This window comes from Buteo buteo, chromosome 25 (genome assembly GCF_964188355.1).
Source record: "Buteo buteo chromosome 25, bButBut1.hap1.1, whole genome shotgun sequence".
Lineage (NCBI taxonomy): Eukaryota > Metazoa > Chordata > Aves > Accipitriformes > Accipitridae > Buteo > Buteo buteo.
The window spans coordinates 6317125-6333423 of record NC_134195.1 but is presented as its reverse complement, the minus strand read 5'-3'; the positions used below and the strand labels follow the sequence as shown (position 1 = coordinate 6333423).

The 16299-nt window shown below is 43.0% G+C and overlaps 1 protein-coding gene across 1 annotated transcript in view; it reads left to right on the top strand.

The window, feature by feature from the left end:
• Nucleotides 1-16299, top strand: part of SLC9A4 (solute carrier family 9 member A4) — a 35668-nt gene that overhangs the window by 18802 nt on the left and 567 nt on the right. The window contains exons 6-11 of the mRNA XM_075057228.1: nucleotides 734-820; nucleotides 1268-1338; nucleotides 3656-3817; nucleotides 9599-9695; nucleotides 11568-11699; nucleotides 12460-12547. Coding sequence (XP_074913329.1) covers nucleotides 734-820; nucleotides 1268-1338; nucleotides 3656-3817; nucleotides 9599-9695; nucleotides 11568-11699; nucleotides 12460-12547 — 637 coding nt within the window. The remainder of the gene's footprint in view (nucleotides 1-733; nucleotides 821-1267; nucleotides 1339-3655; nucleotides 3818-9598; nucleotides 9696-11567; nucleotides 11700-12459; nucleotides 12548-16299) is intronic.

The following is a 16299-nucleotide window of genomic DNA, read 5'->3' as shown; positions in this document are numbered from 1 at the left end:
TATCTTCATTCATCTTGGAGATCAAATGAGAGCTTTTTGAAATCCTTTGTAAAAGAATATTAGAGAAAAATAAAGCAAATAACTCAGGTTTGTAAGAATAGATGTCTACTTCAGATGTTTGTGTTGTTCCACTTGGCTTACACTGCTGTACCTGGAAGAACTGGATTTTCTGAAGGTCCCACATCCCATGTTCTGTATTTTCCCATACCAATGCCCCAGATATTCCAGGGTGCCAATGGAGCACCGTGCACTTGTGATTAGGTACTTAGATTCCACCCGAATGTTTCAGAAAAAACATATTGTTTCTATTTCCCCTTTCTAAATGCTATTCTGTAGCAGTGCAATAAAGAATTGGGAACAGCCGAAAATGGTTTCTAAGTGAAAAAAAATGCAAAATATTTAATTCTAAAAATGTTGAAGAGGTTTCAAGATTGTAAGAACCTCACAAAGTTAATGTTTTCTTTCAAGTGAGTGCTGCTTTGAAGAAGGTTAGTCAGCTACTTTACAAAGTTAAAATATGTCGATAAATACAATCTCTCTTAAAAAAACCCTGGTGTGTAATTTTTTTTAAGTCTTTGAGTTTTAATCATCTTATGTATCTCTCCATTCAAGTAATAGATCATTCTTGTGCCTAAGACACCATTTTCCTAATTGATTAAAATTAAATCCTTTTGCTTTCTTTCTGTTTTTTCTAAAAGATAATTAACATTTCAACTCGTTGTTCCAAATGCAGGGAATCACAATCGGACCATTGGTCAGATACCTAGATGTTAAAAAGACCAACAAAAAGGAGTCTATCAATGAAGAAATTCATGTGCGAGTAAGTTTTTTGTATCAGTAGCTGGCATCCTAAAAAGAAGAAGAGAAAGGGTATTCCAAAAGAGCTGGACAGAGGGAGGCATTTGGTAGCAGTGGCATTCAGTGGATTTGGACACTGAATGCTCTTAACAACATTTAGAGGAAACCTTAGGCATAATTTTTTAAAATATGATATCTCATTTATATTCATAGTGACTATCACAATATGGTACTAGAAGTGTCATGGTGTAGCAGGGCCCTTACCTCTTGATACTGGTGACCATGGGAGGACAGAAACAAAGGTAGTGTTTACAAAATGCACTCGTCATCCTTCCCTGCTAGATTTGTCGGATACCTTTGTTGCCATCTTTTGACTGGTTCTAGACACACAGTAATGGTGTATTTGTGGTGACATTATTTTCTTATAATGACCACTTAAAATTTTTCCATGTTTGTTTCATTTCTTTAGTTGATGGATCACTTGAAGGCTGGTATTGAAGACATATGTGGACATTGGAGTCATTATCAGCTGAGAGATAAGTAAGAATCTCTTATTGCAGCCTACTATAATAAAATATCCTATCTATCATGTAAAATACAATAGGTAAATAGAATAGAAAATCAATCTTGTGCCCCATAAAGCTAAAGTAGCATGAAAATATTTGGGATGTGTGCAATATCTCTTTTTAAAAAGTGAACTCCTGAGTAACCATTATCTCTTGGGAGCGCAGTGCTCATATATTGCCTGTTAAATTGCTTCTGCACAAACAAGCAGAAAATAAGCCTTCTGAAAGAAAAACATAGCACATGAACTCACGCTGCAGGCATCAGCCTGTGCACATAGCTTTGGCATAAATCTTAGATCCATGGCAGTGATCCTTTAGGTCTGGATTTAGAACAGAAGCTATGTAAGCTGTCAGTGCTTCACTGAGTTTTGCTGTAAGTCTCCACAGCAAATATGATCCCTTGTTGGTGAGTACAAATTCAATAATAATTAGTCACCTGTCTTTACAGGACTTTGTATTCAGTAATATTTAAAATAAGAGTAATAAAGGTAATGGTTGAATTTAAATATCCAGTAGCATAAACAGATACTTTCAAGCTGGTCTTCACTTAGAAATGCAGGACCTGTGTTGCGCCTTCTATAAGCAGGATGGGGTGGTTTTGTGAAGCTTTGCGGCTCTTCCAGGCACTGTCCAAAAGAGACAGACCTGCCATTCTGAACTGCTGTTCCCTTTACCTTTTCCCTAAGGACACCTTGTGATCATGTTGGCCATCGCAGCATGTGAAGGGGAGTGTGGGGAGAGACTAATCTTCCTTTTCCACAAACACCTTATGATGATGCTATGGGCTAAAAGTTATCTGTTAGGCTTTGCCTAGACTTCTGTGCTGGATTCCTTTGTCTTACCTCTCAGCATCACAACCCAGTAATCCAGCTGGGAGTCTGCTGGGACATGGGGCAACACCTTTCATGACCAGGTTTCTCCCTATGGAAATCAGGAATTAAGAGTTGGAAGAGGGCAGCTGGTTTGCACCCGCTTCTTGTCCCAACAGGGAGTAACGATGTGTCTAGGGCACATACCTGGACCAAGAAGCTAAAATGTCCTCTTGGCTCTCACAGTACAGAGCTAGCTTTAAGACATCCATGGGGACCACACCACTGCCTGGGCAGTCAATAAGCTAAACAAATCCCTCTTGGAGCAGTAATTCCATTGAAATAGCTGCATTTCCACATATCAGTGAGAAAATGTTATTTCCCCTTATCTGACGTCTACCCAACAGGTATGAAAAGAGAATTTTGTCCAAACTAGTATAAATGTAGCATTTCAGTTCACAGGCAGATTCAAACAACACACTGTATGTGAAAACATTTAATGTAAGAAGATTTTATTAGAAGGTATTCCCTAGACTATCTTTGCGACTTTAAAGACGTTTAGCATATGTATATCAGAATTAATTACCTAAGAGGTGACACTCCAGGAGGCTTTCTGTTACACAGAAAAACATAAAGACCTCTAATCCCAGTGGAAGCATCTGTCTACCTATCTGTGCTATTAATATATAAAAACTAGCCTTTGTTAAGAAAAAATGTACAAACTCTGCAGTGCTTTTCCTAGATTGTGAAGCACATTACCTTGCTGTGGTAAACTGTTCCTTTGAAAGAAACATATAAGAAGATCTGCTGTTGTTCTGCTAAACGTCTGCCTGAAAGCACATACCTGTTCCAAAACGCACACACCCATTCACATTCAAATTATGCCACACATTAGCGATATTTTACAATCTGCAGCATGCGAGCTCATAGTATTTTCTGGTCCATTCAATTTCACTGTTATTCAGAATACAAAGAAATGTATTTTCGCTGCTCTAATTGTCAGGATTCAGAATTATCAGCAGCATAATGGGCCCAAACTACTGTAACTGCTGGGCCATTTAGAGCCCCATTGGAGGCTGGCTGAATAGGCCAGGATTACTGTAAGAGCAGCTGCTGCTGTTATGCCCTACTAGAATACAACATTTGTACAAAAGCGCGGAGACTGGCCATATTCTTTTCTGACAAATGTGGCGGTGTTATATGCAAACACGCGCCCAGCCCTCTTTTTTGCTCTGATTGCAGCTTGTTTCTTTCTTTTGTCTGGTGGGCTTTGCAATCTCTGTGGACCAGTAGACCATGCCAAGTGTCCCCCTAAAGGTCTCCTCTCACTAGGCCTTCAGGAGTCCACAGGTGCCTCCAATTTGGATTCAGTTTCCACCACTGAATTACATATGTGTGTATTTGAAGGAAGATCAGCTTGTACCACAGAGATAAAAACACATTTCTTTTTTCTACACTTTGATTTTAATATCTCTTTTGCAGATTTAAGAAGTTTGACAATAAGTATTTGAAGAAAATCTTAATTCGGGGACACCAACCCAAATCCAGCATTGTGTCATTGTACAAAAAGATGGAGATAAAACTGGCCATCGAGATGGCTGAGAGTGCCATGAAAATTTCAAATTCATCCACAGCTTCTTCACAGTGAGTACTGATCTCCCGACCCTTTGCAGAGTAGGGACAGGAAGGACAGGGACAAAAGTGAGGAAATACCGAAGGGATTTTATGACTTCAGTAGAAATGTAATTAAAAACCAGACAGTTACGAAAAGAGAAGTTGCTGGTTTGTGCTGGCAATTTGGTGCTCATCATATTTGCGCTTTGGGTCTTTGTTCACAGAGTGAAAATTAAAAACAAGGACATTTTCTCTGTCCCTCTTCAATGATGGGCAGTTCTGAAGAGGACTCATGAGTCTGGTGCAGAAGCCACTCTGGCTGCTTTAAATCACAGCAGTGGTTCAAGGTGGCTGTACTCATCACTTAGCTGGCCAGTGGGTTTTGCTCACCATTGCTAGGTGCTGAGAGACCTGCAGGAGAGTTTAGAGCACAGATCCCGACTCCATTATCCAAATCATAAATTTTTGCTGAGAGCAGATTTCCTTGCAGCATTTGCAATTTCTGCTATTTCAGTTTGCAATCCCTCAAACTGTCTTGCTACATTTTGGCACTTTGTGCCAGATTTGTCCAATTAACATTGAGAGCAGCCTTGTGGAGAACAACTTGGGGGTACTGGTGAATGAAAAGCTGGACATGAGCTGGCAATGTGCACTTGCAGTCCAGAAAGCCAACCGTATCCTGGGCTGCATCAAAGGAATTGTGGGCAGCAGGTCGAGGGAGGGGATTCTGCCCCTCTGCTCTGCTCTGGTGAGACCCCACCTGCAGTTCTGCGTCCAGCTCTGGGGTCCTCAGCACGGGAGAGACATGGACCTGTTGGAGCAGGTCCAGAGGAGGGACACAAAAATGATCAGAAGGATGGAACACCTACCCTACGAGGAAAGGCTGAAAGTTGGGGTTGTTAAGCCTGGAGAAGGCTCCAGGGAGACCTTATAGCAGACTTTCAGTACTTAAAGGGGGCTAATAGTAAGGATGGGGACAGACTTTTTAATAGGCTCTGTTGCTATAGGACAAAGGCAAATGGTTTTAAAATAAAAGAGGGTAGATTCAGAGTAGATATAGGGAAGAAATTTTTTACAATAATGGTACTGAAACGCTGGCACAGGTTGCCCAGAGAGGTGGCAGATGCCCCAGCCCTGGAAACATTCAAGGTCAGGTTGGACGGGGCTCTGAGCAACCTGATCGAGTTGAAGATGTCCCTGCTCATTGCAGGGGGGTTGGACTAGATCACCCTTAACAGTCCCTTCCAACCCAGACCATTCTGTGATTCTATATTTCTATGAAACCGTAACTCAACTTGGCATCAGACCGACCGGGGGAGAAAACCGGCGGGATCTCCAGAGCCATCACTGAGGGAACTACCCTCTAGGAGAGAAGTCTATAGAAATCTTTACTCCTGCATACTTTAACTCCCATGCATGTATTTATTCTCACCTTGCAACCCACTGTCCAGAGTGTGGGTATTGCTAACGGCACTTGTCCCCACAAACTCTCTCCCGGGCTCCCGCTGGCCACTGCTGCTGCTGCCGCCTGCTCTCTGCTGCTGCATCCCTCAACCCCTCTCCATTTTGCAGCAGCCTCTGGCAGGGCACAGCATATTTTCATTTTTGAATGATCATCTCAACCCATACCAGAAATTCCAAATACCAACAGGACATTAAATTAAAATCTTTCTTGAAACTTTGGCTTAATCATGTCAAGATTCATCTGCTTTCTTGAAACTGATGTCAGCATGCAGCGTAAGAGCTAACCCTTTTCTTTTTAAATCATTCTTTGCTGTACGGATGATATTAAAAAAGATTCCGTGTCTGTTAGGCTCCTTTCTGTCTGCTGTATTCCCTTAACTGTTCTGAGCCAAGACAAAATGGGCAAGGTTGGTAAGCAATCTATGGCAATCAAACCATATTCCTCTTCTTTTCTTGAGGGAAAGAGAATATAAGACAAATTGCTTCAGCATAGTTCAGAAATTCTCTGCTGAGCTGAGAATTTAGATTGAAAAATGTTCTATAATAAACAGCTGATATGATGGACTAATTTTTGCCAGCTCTACTCCGGCTGTAATTGAATTTTACTGTGCATCAACCTCTGATGCACGGGTTCTCATACTGAGACAGCCTTTTTAAAAATGAAGTGTCAACTTCAAAAACAGAGTGCAGCCTGTGGCTCAGAAACATTCTGATTCTTGGAGGCTGTGAGAGTATTCTAGGAAAATATGTTTTCCCAGCTCTGCTCATTGATAGGTGTCTGCTGTTAAGCACCGGAGGAGACTGGATAGTGAGCTAGCTGTTGGATCTTTGGTTTGAGCCAATGCAGCAGTTCTTATATCCGCATTCTCCTCAGCAATTAAGTGAACCTGCTTAAGACTAAAAGGTTTCTAAATGTATTTGTAAATTGTTTGATTGTTATCATTGAGATAGCTTGTACCTAAAGCCCCTGTCTTCAGTGAGGATACAAAAATCTGGCCACGAGCAAGTGGAGATTTGAAACTGAATTCCAATGTGTGGCATGTAAAGTAATATTTGCAGTACCAGGGTAGTGAGAAAACTCTCACTAGCATTTCTGATCAGTTCTGCAGCCTTTAGGCACACGCGGGGAAATGCTCTATAACAATCAAAGCAGATCTCCATTGCTGTGAATTAGCATCATTCTCAGAAATTACATTCATGCTGGTGTGATTCCTGCAGGTGGAGTGGGTGTCCAATATGCAGTAAGTATTTCCAGTGTGGACTGGAGAAATTTGCCCATGGACTGTGCCACAAAGTGTCCACATTTGAATGAAAATAGAACATTTTGCTAGGATGTTTTGGAGACTATAAGCCTTAGAAATAAGGATAGAAATGGCAAAAGCAGAAGCAAGCAGATATTATGAAAACTGTGTTGGTATGGCTATTTTTGGAGGAAATATGCCCATTAGAGAGAGCCGGTTTGATGCGGAGCTTACTTAATGTTGGCTTCATATTACTGCAATACTGACTTTGGTAAATCTTAGAATGTATCAATACAGTACAGATCAGAATCAAGTGCTGTGTTGTCATTTGTGGTGGTGCAGTTGTGCAAGAGCTGTGCCTGATGAATGTTACTTCCTTCACAGGACTAGTGAAGATTGGTGGAGAGTTCACAAAGTTCAGAATTTTAGATATAATATAAAAAAAATCATCTTACAAGGTTTGTGGAAGGCATTTTATTTCCTCCATGTATCAACTTTCTCCATGTCTAAAGAAGAAAGAGATACTGTCATGGTACTCATTACAGAGAGACAGTTTTCATGACTTATTATCATTTCAGCATTTTCTTCACAAATAGATCTCCTGTGCTGTGCTTTGTTGTAACATGCTGGAAGATTCAGTAACAACAAAGAAACAGCTTCAGTAAGGATTGCTTTATGGTTTCGGTAGCATACCAAACTTGTCCAGGTTTTTTTGAAAGTTCTTTTTTAATGTATTGTATATTGCAAAGTGTAAAAGCAATCTGTTCCTTATTACCATACCTGTGCATTGTTATCGGTTGGGTAGGTTAATACCTAATCCCACAAAAAGAATAAACATTTTTTATTTGTGCTCCTGAACAATACAGACTTCATGCTGTTTGTTCTCTTGCTATCCCAGCTCAGCTAAAACTCAGGGAATTTTATTTATTCTATTTAAGTCACTTTAAGAGCAAAACGATAAGCCTTTAAATGACTTAGGACGGGCCACTTCTGTGCTGGCATGTGAAGGGGGCCAGGTATGCAACTGGAAAAGTAAAGAGATGACCTGATGTCTTCCCAGTGGAGTTTTGCTTTCCTCTGTTTAGCTGCTTTCCCCTGTTTATTCCCAACTGTAAGGTATAAAGACCCTGTGGAGACACTCAGTAAAGTGAGGACCTGAGAGACAGTTATTCCCTATGATGTCAAAGCCGCTTGCATCAACTATGTCAGCTCAATTTGCATTATACAAATGAGCCAAACCTGCATTTTACAAACCACTACTGACTGACAGGCTACATTGCCCTTAGTCCCCAGGGGCTGTGCTCGTGTTTGCTTTCCCAGGTGTACCTAGGGTCTCTCTGTCATCCAAAGGGACAGCAGCGAGGGGCTGCTGCCAGCAAAGAATCGGGTTTCTTTGCTGTGGAAAGTAGCATACATGGGCTGTCCCACAACCTTCAACATGCCAGACCCAGTATGGAACAAAGGTGCATTACATCTAAGCCTGGAAACTTGGTGGCATCCCTGGATTCTCTCAGTGTTATCCCTGAGAGCTGAAAACAAGTGAAAACCCACCCACCCACCCAACCCACCCAGCTGGCCTGGAATTGGGTGGTGGTGATGGTCTTTTTTCCCTGCTGGTAAATACCTAGCTTTGTTGTCGTTGCTGTTGTTGAGAATTGATAAATGTCAATTAAACATTTGTTGGGAAGGATTTTTCAGGGCCAGGATAAGAATTCTGGTCAAATCCAGAAAGGGATTCCTTTTCTGTCACTCTGGCTTGCCAATAGCTGAGTGGTAGACTCATGGGTCTTTCTTTCATGTCTCAGTAAGATCCTTAACCTATTGGTTAGCCCAGCCCTACCTCTAACACTACACCTTAACCTGTTGTCAAATTCTCTCTTTCTTTTTACTTCATGAAAAATTTGGCAGATCTTAGTTTTGGTCTGATGCAGAATGAAAACACATTCCAAAACCTTGAAATATATCAGGAATAAATTCTTATGTTCCAGGGACTTTGTACAGGGCCAGGCCACGAGTGCTCACTGTCTACTTGGTGGTAAGAGGCAGTAAAATGTAGAATCCAGGCAGCTCATGATGGTCTTACAAGTTTTCAAGATGTTCACGTTAGATTATAGCACAGAACAGTGGTAATCTTATTAAAGAAGCTGTAATCGCAAATTCCAACCTTTTTCCTATGTTTACACCATAATCTCAGTTTAGCTTGAATCCACCTTCCTTTGCCATTAAAAAATTTTTTATTTATTTTAGAGGGAGTACAAAATAAATGCACACAAAGCTTGGGCAATACTGTACATTGATCGTAATCCATTCTTTAACTGCACAATTTACAGATAACATTTCAAGGACATCTCCTAGCTGAGAACAAAGATTTGCAATTACTTTTTTTTTAAAAAAAGAGGCAAGAAAGCAAAATGGAGAAAGGAAAAAACCAGAAACAACAAGATGAACTCAGACTGATTCATCCTGGATGATCACTATCTATTTCCCTTTCTTTTCTTGGGAATTCAGCCGAACGCTAACTCTCACACAGATTGACCGATTTAGCAAAAGCAGGTAGCATTTCACAGCAGCCCTCTTCCATTGTTTTGCTGGTGAAAAAGCCAGGCAGCTACCGGTGACTGTGGGCTTCTTGTCACAGTTTGTTAAAAATACGAAGATGACTATCTTTTAGGTAGGTCTTTCATTTTAAATGGAGAAACAGGCTCAGTAGCAAGGAAACCCTATATGTTCTCCTCACCACCACCCTTGACCTGCGCGTGCTTTAGTTCTTAAGGCTTTACTGCCCAATCTCGAAGGAGTTAAAACCAGTAGGACCGCAAGGACCAGAGTGGTAGACCACGCTGAAGAATGTATTCAGACAGAGGAGGAAACTTGCAGTGCCTTCCTGAAAGTATGGTTGGTTGTTGCCCAATCTAATCCTTAAACACGAACTTTCTTAGGAAGCTTTGAGAAAGAAAAGGAGAGTTTCTGCTGCCAGCTGTATGGTGTCACTGGTCACCGCAAGGCTCTCCTGTTCTAGCACTAAGAATAGACCATGCATCGTGTCATGGGAATGGTATTTAATCAACTCATTAATATCCTATTTAAACTTCTCTTTTATTTACAGGAGGGGTAGAAATCGGCGTGCGCACAGGCTCTCCCCCGCAGAGGTGGAGTCCATGAGAGACGTCCTGGCACATAATCTATACCAAGTGCGACAACGGGTGCGTGAGCGACCTCCTACGGCGCAGCGCTTGCAGACCAAAAGCTCTCGTTAGCGTAGCCACGGCGGGTGGTAGCACCAGGACGGTCAACGCCGGTGGGAGATGTGGGCCCGGAGCTCCCACCCGGGACCTGCATGGGGAGGGGAAGGAGCCCTGCCTCCGGGCTCGTTCCTGGGTGGAAAAAGAGGAAAAGCGTGTTTATTTCTGGGACCGAGCTGTAGAGGTCAGGCTTCCCTCTCCACTCAGCGACACGCTTGCCCAGGCTGACAAACATCCTGCTGAGGGTCCAGGTCCTCTCCCTGCGGCCACACACGACCTCTGTTGTGGAGGGAGGCTGGCCGGCTGGGTGGCCAGCGGGAGGGGAGGATGGCTACCTGGCACAACTCCACTGGGGAGGTGGGCGGACCAGCGGCCACGAACGTTGCGTAGCCCAAAGCCAGCTGAGAGTCAGGCCGGAGGATCCGCGGGGTCCGTGTGGGAGCAGCAGTTTACCCTCGCCACAGGAGGAGAAAGGAAAAAAAAGATAAAAATTCTACCTCCTCTGGAGCTTCACTTCATACATTTGGGAATGTTTTTCCCCATAAAATGGGGGTGATAATACCTCAGCAGGGATTTGGTTTGCAGAAATTTGCCCTGATTCTGATGCAGCCCAGTGTATAATACCTACTTAATCCAATCTTGGGCCCAGAATATACAACCGAGTGCTCTCCTGCAGCAATGAGTGGTAGAGGATATATGACAGTAACCTTGAAATCACACAGATGAACGGGGCTAACTCGTGTAACACACTTTTGCTAGAAAATGCTAGGCTCTGCTCATTTAAATGTGTCATTATTAATATGATATTCATTCCTAATATTGTTTGATTTGCCATGGCCAATTATCCTTATGATATTAATTTCTTATCTTACCAGGAACAATTTGCATATATGGCTGTCTCTCAGATAACTGAAATGAACCCTCTCTCTTCAAAATCAATTACAGTAATGACTATTTGTACCAGCCACTTCCTATGTGGTGTTGAGAACTGTGTGCTTTTGGAAATGAAAGATCGGAAGTAAAATAATGCCACTTCTAATACTTCACTTTCAATTCTGAAAGCCTGGTAATGCTCTGGCTCACCAGACCAACTTTACCAGGACCCTTGCAAGCAAGACTGAGATCAGATTCTGCTTTTTCAGAGGGCTTATAAACTTAAGTGAATTTTTCTCTTTAAGGCAGATAATTATTTCCCTCATTTGACTAGATGTATGCGATGATAAATTTAAAAGCTTGTCCTAAAAGATGCTCAGTTTTAAGGTAATATTTAGGTGTAGTTTGTCCAAGTATGGAAAGGAAACTCAGCTCTGCATCTCATTCTGGAGCTGCACTCTTCTTAACATAGTCTTTTGCTCCCGGGCACATCTGCAACTTGCTCCTGGCTCAGTAATACTAGTATTAAGGCTCTGAGGTGGGTTAACCAGCTATCTCTCTCTTGAGACCTGCCTCAGATCAGAATCTCCCAATTGTGTGATGAGAAGAGGGATGACAAAGGGAGGACAAGCCCAGAGATGTTAACAGCCTCGTGTAGGTAGGTATATTTTTATGGTGCACTTTGAGCAGGCAAGAATCTATCAAAAATGGCATCAAAAGGCAGCCCTTGAGGTCCGAGGCTTACAGCTGTGTTCGTGCTTCCTTCCGTCTTGCTCTGCAGCAGCAAGGTTAATGAGAGGCTGCATTTTTTGATGTGATACCAAAGAGATCTGTGATGAGTCGGTGGCTGAGCCGGGGCAGATCATAGATGTCCCCTTAGCTCCCTGATTGACCAGACTGCACAAGGTTATTAACGTTGCAAGGGCAAAGGAAATCAGCTGGGTGCATTTTCTGTTTCAGGCACCAACATACAACAGACACAACCTGCCTACCAACACAAATGAGAAACAAGCCCAAGAAATCCTCATCCGTCGGCAGCACAGCCTGAGGCAGAGTTGCAGGAAGGGAAACAGCTTACCTTGGGGTAGACCGGTACCTATTATGTAAACTATTATTCATGTAAAAAATGCCTCTGCTTCTCTGTAAGTAAGGAAAGGACACCCACTTTTATATGCTTTTTTGCAATAATTAAAATGGATACTTTCCCCAGTGTCCTCATGCAGCACCTAAGAAGAAAGTGCTTCACTTAGCATGTGGACAGCAACGTTTTTATGTCCTACCTCTATACATTGGTCAGAAATCAGCTACTATGGCTTTAATTAGTAAAAGAATGTAACTTGCATTGTTTCGGCCCGTGCAAAACATAGTATAATCACAAAAGGCCTGATGCAAAGCCCTTGACACCTGGCACTGACAGTTTGGGCTCTTGATAAGTAAGAGTAAGGTTTGTCTTTACATTTGATCAAATGTAGGCATTGGATAGCATAGACATTTACAGCAGAGATAATCACAGTTAAGGAAGAGAAATAAGTTCTTGCTGTGTATATTAGTTTTTTTAAAGTTGCCACCTGAAATAGGAAAGGTGACTCTTAGAAGAATATATTTCTCTCTGCTGACTATAAAAAAAACCCCATAGGGCTATTATATCAGACACAGTCATTTTCACTGGAGCTGACGTTGAGTTCAGCCATCCAAGCCAAGCATTGATCTTATTCACAGCTCTAATTTGGCTGCAGAGGTGCAGAGGCACAACAGAAAAAGCCTATAACCATCCCATTTTACCATCCCACCAAATAAGTGCAAATTGTGGAGGCAGTCGCAGGCACTGAACACATTTCTGTCTCATACACAGGCTAGGACGACGGAAGTACGCTACCTCTCTTTGCCTCAGGGCCCCAGCCAACCCACGAGACGAAAAACCAGGCGTGTTGCTTTTACAGGTAATGGAAGTGCTTTACTCTATATCCTACTCCAGCAGTGAAAGAAACTTGGCCAGTTGCTCAGTGTATTTAACAGTACTAAATGAATACTCCCATGGAAGTCCCTGACCTCTTTAAATGAGCTACACCCTGATCTCCTATCTTTTTTATCTGTGTTGTTCGTATGGTCATTACTGCAGTAGTTTCTGTCTTGTCCAGCACCGCCTAGTTTTCTCTTTTTCCCTCTTGCACAAATATTCCTGTGATCCCTGCAGTCTGGCTTGGCCGTGAGGGCATCCGTGTAAACCCCTGAAAGCAAATTATCTGTTCCCTGCAGCCCCACAGACACAATTGCATGCAAACTTGATAGGAGTTGCTGGACCCGTAGCCCAGTCAAGGCGAGGCTGCCGCAGCTCCGTGCCCCCAGGTCCCACCAGCAGCAAGGTATTCCCAACGGACATCCCCCCACACCATAATTCAATGTATGTGTACACACGACCGGACAGACAGAGCAGCGCAGACAGGGCACAGCGCTCACGCAAGTGCGAACAGCACCAATGGCCTCATCCTGGCCCCCTATCTGGCTCATCAGGACGATAGCCTGTTAGTTGAAAATTATATATACATACATGCTATATGAATCCCTCAGTAGCTGGCCTTAGATACACATTGTGCCCGGTAGCTGGCCCTGGACCTTCCATCTGCCCATTTGGTGGCACTTGGGCATGAAGCCCCTGAGGACACAGCCCCATGGCAGCTGCTGGTACTCAGACCTACACACACATGTACACACACATACAGAGATGCTCTTCCTCCCCACCCCATGCGCTGTAGATGCCTCCAGGAGCTGGCCTTGGACAGCCAGGCTTCCTTGTAGCAGGCTCCTGGATGCCCTGGTCTCCCATTGCCTCACACACAGGGACACACACATGCAAACCCGTCTCTTTGGTACCGGGTCCAGATGACGGTCTCACCAGTAGTCAACCACAGACCCCACGGTCTCTTCAGTCACTGGTCTGGACCTCCTGCCCCCTCCAGTAGTGACTCACAGACCTTCTGCTCTCCCCAGTCTCTGTCCCAGACTCACGGTTGCTCCAACAGTTGGTTCCCAAGCCTCTTATCCTACTTGATGGCTACTCTGGCTTGGTGATTGCTAGGGATTTTGCACTGACATGTGCACCCGCACAATATGCGTGCATCCCTCCAGCTGCTGGCACTCACGCCACGCAGAATGGGGAGCTGCCGACCAAGGAACACAGAAGTGGAGTTAAATGAGAAAACAGGACAGACTGTGCTGATCAGGTGCAGGGCATTACCAGACACATGTACTGGCTGGCCCTTTTTATCTCCTTTTTCCTCTATTTTCCTGCACTTGTTGCTCTCCAAACTACCCTGATCCCTTCTTTTCGCTGTCTTTGGTTCCTGCCCTAAACGTCACATCGTAAATCCTGTATAGGTCCCCAAATGCCCTCCCCTGGATAGATGAGGGCAGGGGCTCAGGCTTTTTCCTCTGGCTGGGGTACTGGGAGCTCCTCCACTTGCCCTCGTGCCTCAGGGCTCCTCTGTGTTCGTGAAGATGAGTCTTTAATCACATAACCTAACAAAAAGTCCTGGCAGAGTCTCTCCCCAAGCAGCTGGTCTCTTCTCCCCTATTCCCAGCTTGCTCTCTATGAACAGTTCTGTAGTAATGCTGGTATTACTGGATAAAGTCATATGTGGATAACCAGTCTCAGGTTATCTATGTACACCGTAAAATGCAGACCCATCCTCACTTACACTCTAAGTAAGGAGACAGAGGTTAGGGATGGAGCAACACTGAATTGCCTAAGGACATGTTAGCAGAACAGTATCACAGAAAACGTGGAATTTAGGACACTCGAATGTTCCTCGTTGTCTCCATCTGTAGTCTCCCTGGCGCCTTTCTGAGTTTGTTTATGTGAACCTGAAAGACATTTGTGTTCCTTAGAAAAAATCCTTCTTATTTCTGGCAAAATTAGCTATAGCGACTGAAACCATATTTTTAATTTTTGTCTTTGTATCAAAAACTTGGACAACAAAGTTCGTTTCCTGCAGGTGCAAAATTATTTTTTGTCTTCCTTTTCTGTTTTACTGTGAAAGAGATGAAAGCAAAAGAGATCTGTGTAGGCAAACTGTCCGCTTGGGGCTGGGCATTCACACCTGATGGCAGCAGAGCAGAAACTTATAGGTTCTATTCAGAGGGGAAAATAAAAATTACTCAAAGGGATTTTTTTTTTTTCATACAGCTGATTCTTTTCTGTTCTGTTTGTCAGGACATTGTGGTGGGGGATATGCGTCTTTCTAAAAGATTCAAATTGTTCTACACAGCAGCCTCAGACCTAAAACCATTTCAGACACTTTCAAGGGACCAAGTTCTGCTATAGCAGACAGGCATGCTATTTCAGTGGGGAGAGAGGTAAATCCTGAAGCAGTGAATGCAAGTACATTTTACTAATACCTAGGCCTGAATTTGAGCCCTACCTTGTGATCTATCCAAAGAATTAGACTTCTTGGTCCACCTTCTGGCCCCATCTTAGGTGCATTGCATAGCATTCACACCACTTTAAATGTCTGCAGCAGGAGGAAGCCACCTTAACCTCCTCTCATAAACTCTGTTAGGATGAGTTGAATTGCACTTGGGAACTGAGAAGAGAAATACTCAGACTGTAGGAAATTAGAATGAGAACCTCATATGTGCCCATATGCATTTACAGAGATAAATGCTACCTCTTCTGTCTATGCCTGGAAGCCCTTCTGGAACAAGCATCCTCCAGCAAGCTTGATTTAGCTGTTATATATAGAACGTGCAGAAAGTTTAGTAACTAAGAGGTCAGAAATGACCACAAATAAATCCTTAAACCACCTACCAGCTCTTCCTGCCACTCATACAAGTGAATTATTTCTTTGACAGTATATATCATTCACACTTTGTAGCAGTGATGCTCCCAAAGGGCTAAGTAGAAGCCCTTCGAGTCTGAGAAAACCAATCCTATTTTATTGCTTATGGTGTGGTGTGCCCACATGGCTGACGAGAAGCAGGTTCTGCTGTTAAAGAAACCTGTGCCCCTGTTTGGTAGAGGTAAGTGCTGGTGCACGCGTTCTTACTTCATGCCAACTGTGAAGTAAACATTAGCTTAAAATAATTTAATAGCTATTAAGCTGCAATAACTTGATAAATTTTGACTGTGTGACTATACCCAATACATGTGTGCTTTAACTGCAGCAGGATGTAGTCTAATTTTATTATTCATAGACCTTCATGTTTGTCTCCCCAAACCTCCTAGCTTGTTACGAGCTGTTTCTTAAATTAACTAATTTGCTAGTGCATAGTCAGACTAGAATTGGCTTTAAGAAAAGTGAAAAAGTATATTCTATAAACCCAACAGAATGAGAAAGCCAGTTATTGGCCTATTGCAGGCAAATTTTTATTGTGTACTTGTGGCAAAGAAAGCTGGTAGGAGCAGGTCTGACACACCCAATGTAATCAAAGTGCCCTAGAGTCAAACTCCTGGTTTCAGGTGAAACTGTTTTCTTCCCAGTTATTAATCACAGGTGACTGGTAAACTCGATTTTTGATGGCACTACAGTCTTCTCCTTTGTCACTTTTTTGTCTTCTGCTGCAGGTTTCACAATGACTTTCAACCATGGTACTAGGTACGCTTGTGAAATTCTTAGAAAATTGAAAGCTACATAAAGGAGCACTCTTGCCCTATGAAGGTATTGAGCAGCTCTGTGAAGGACTAAAAGATAGCTGA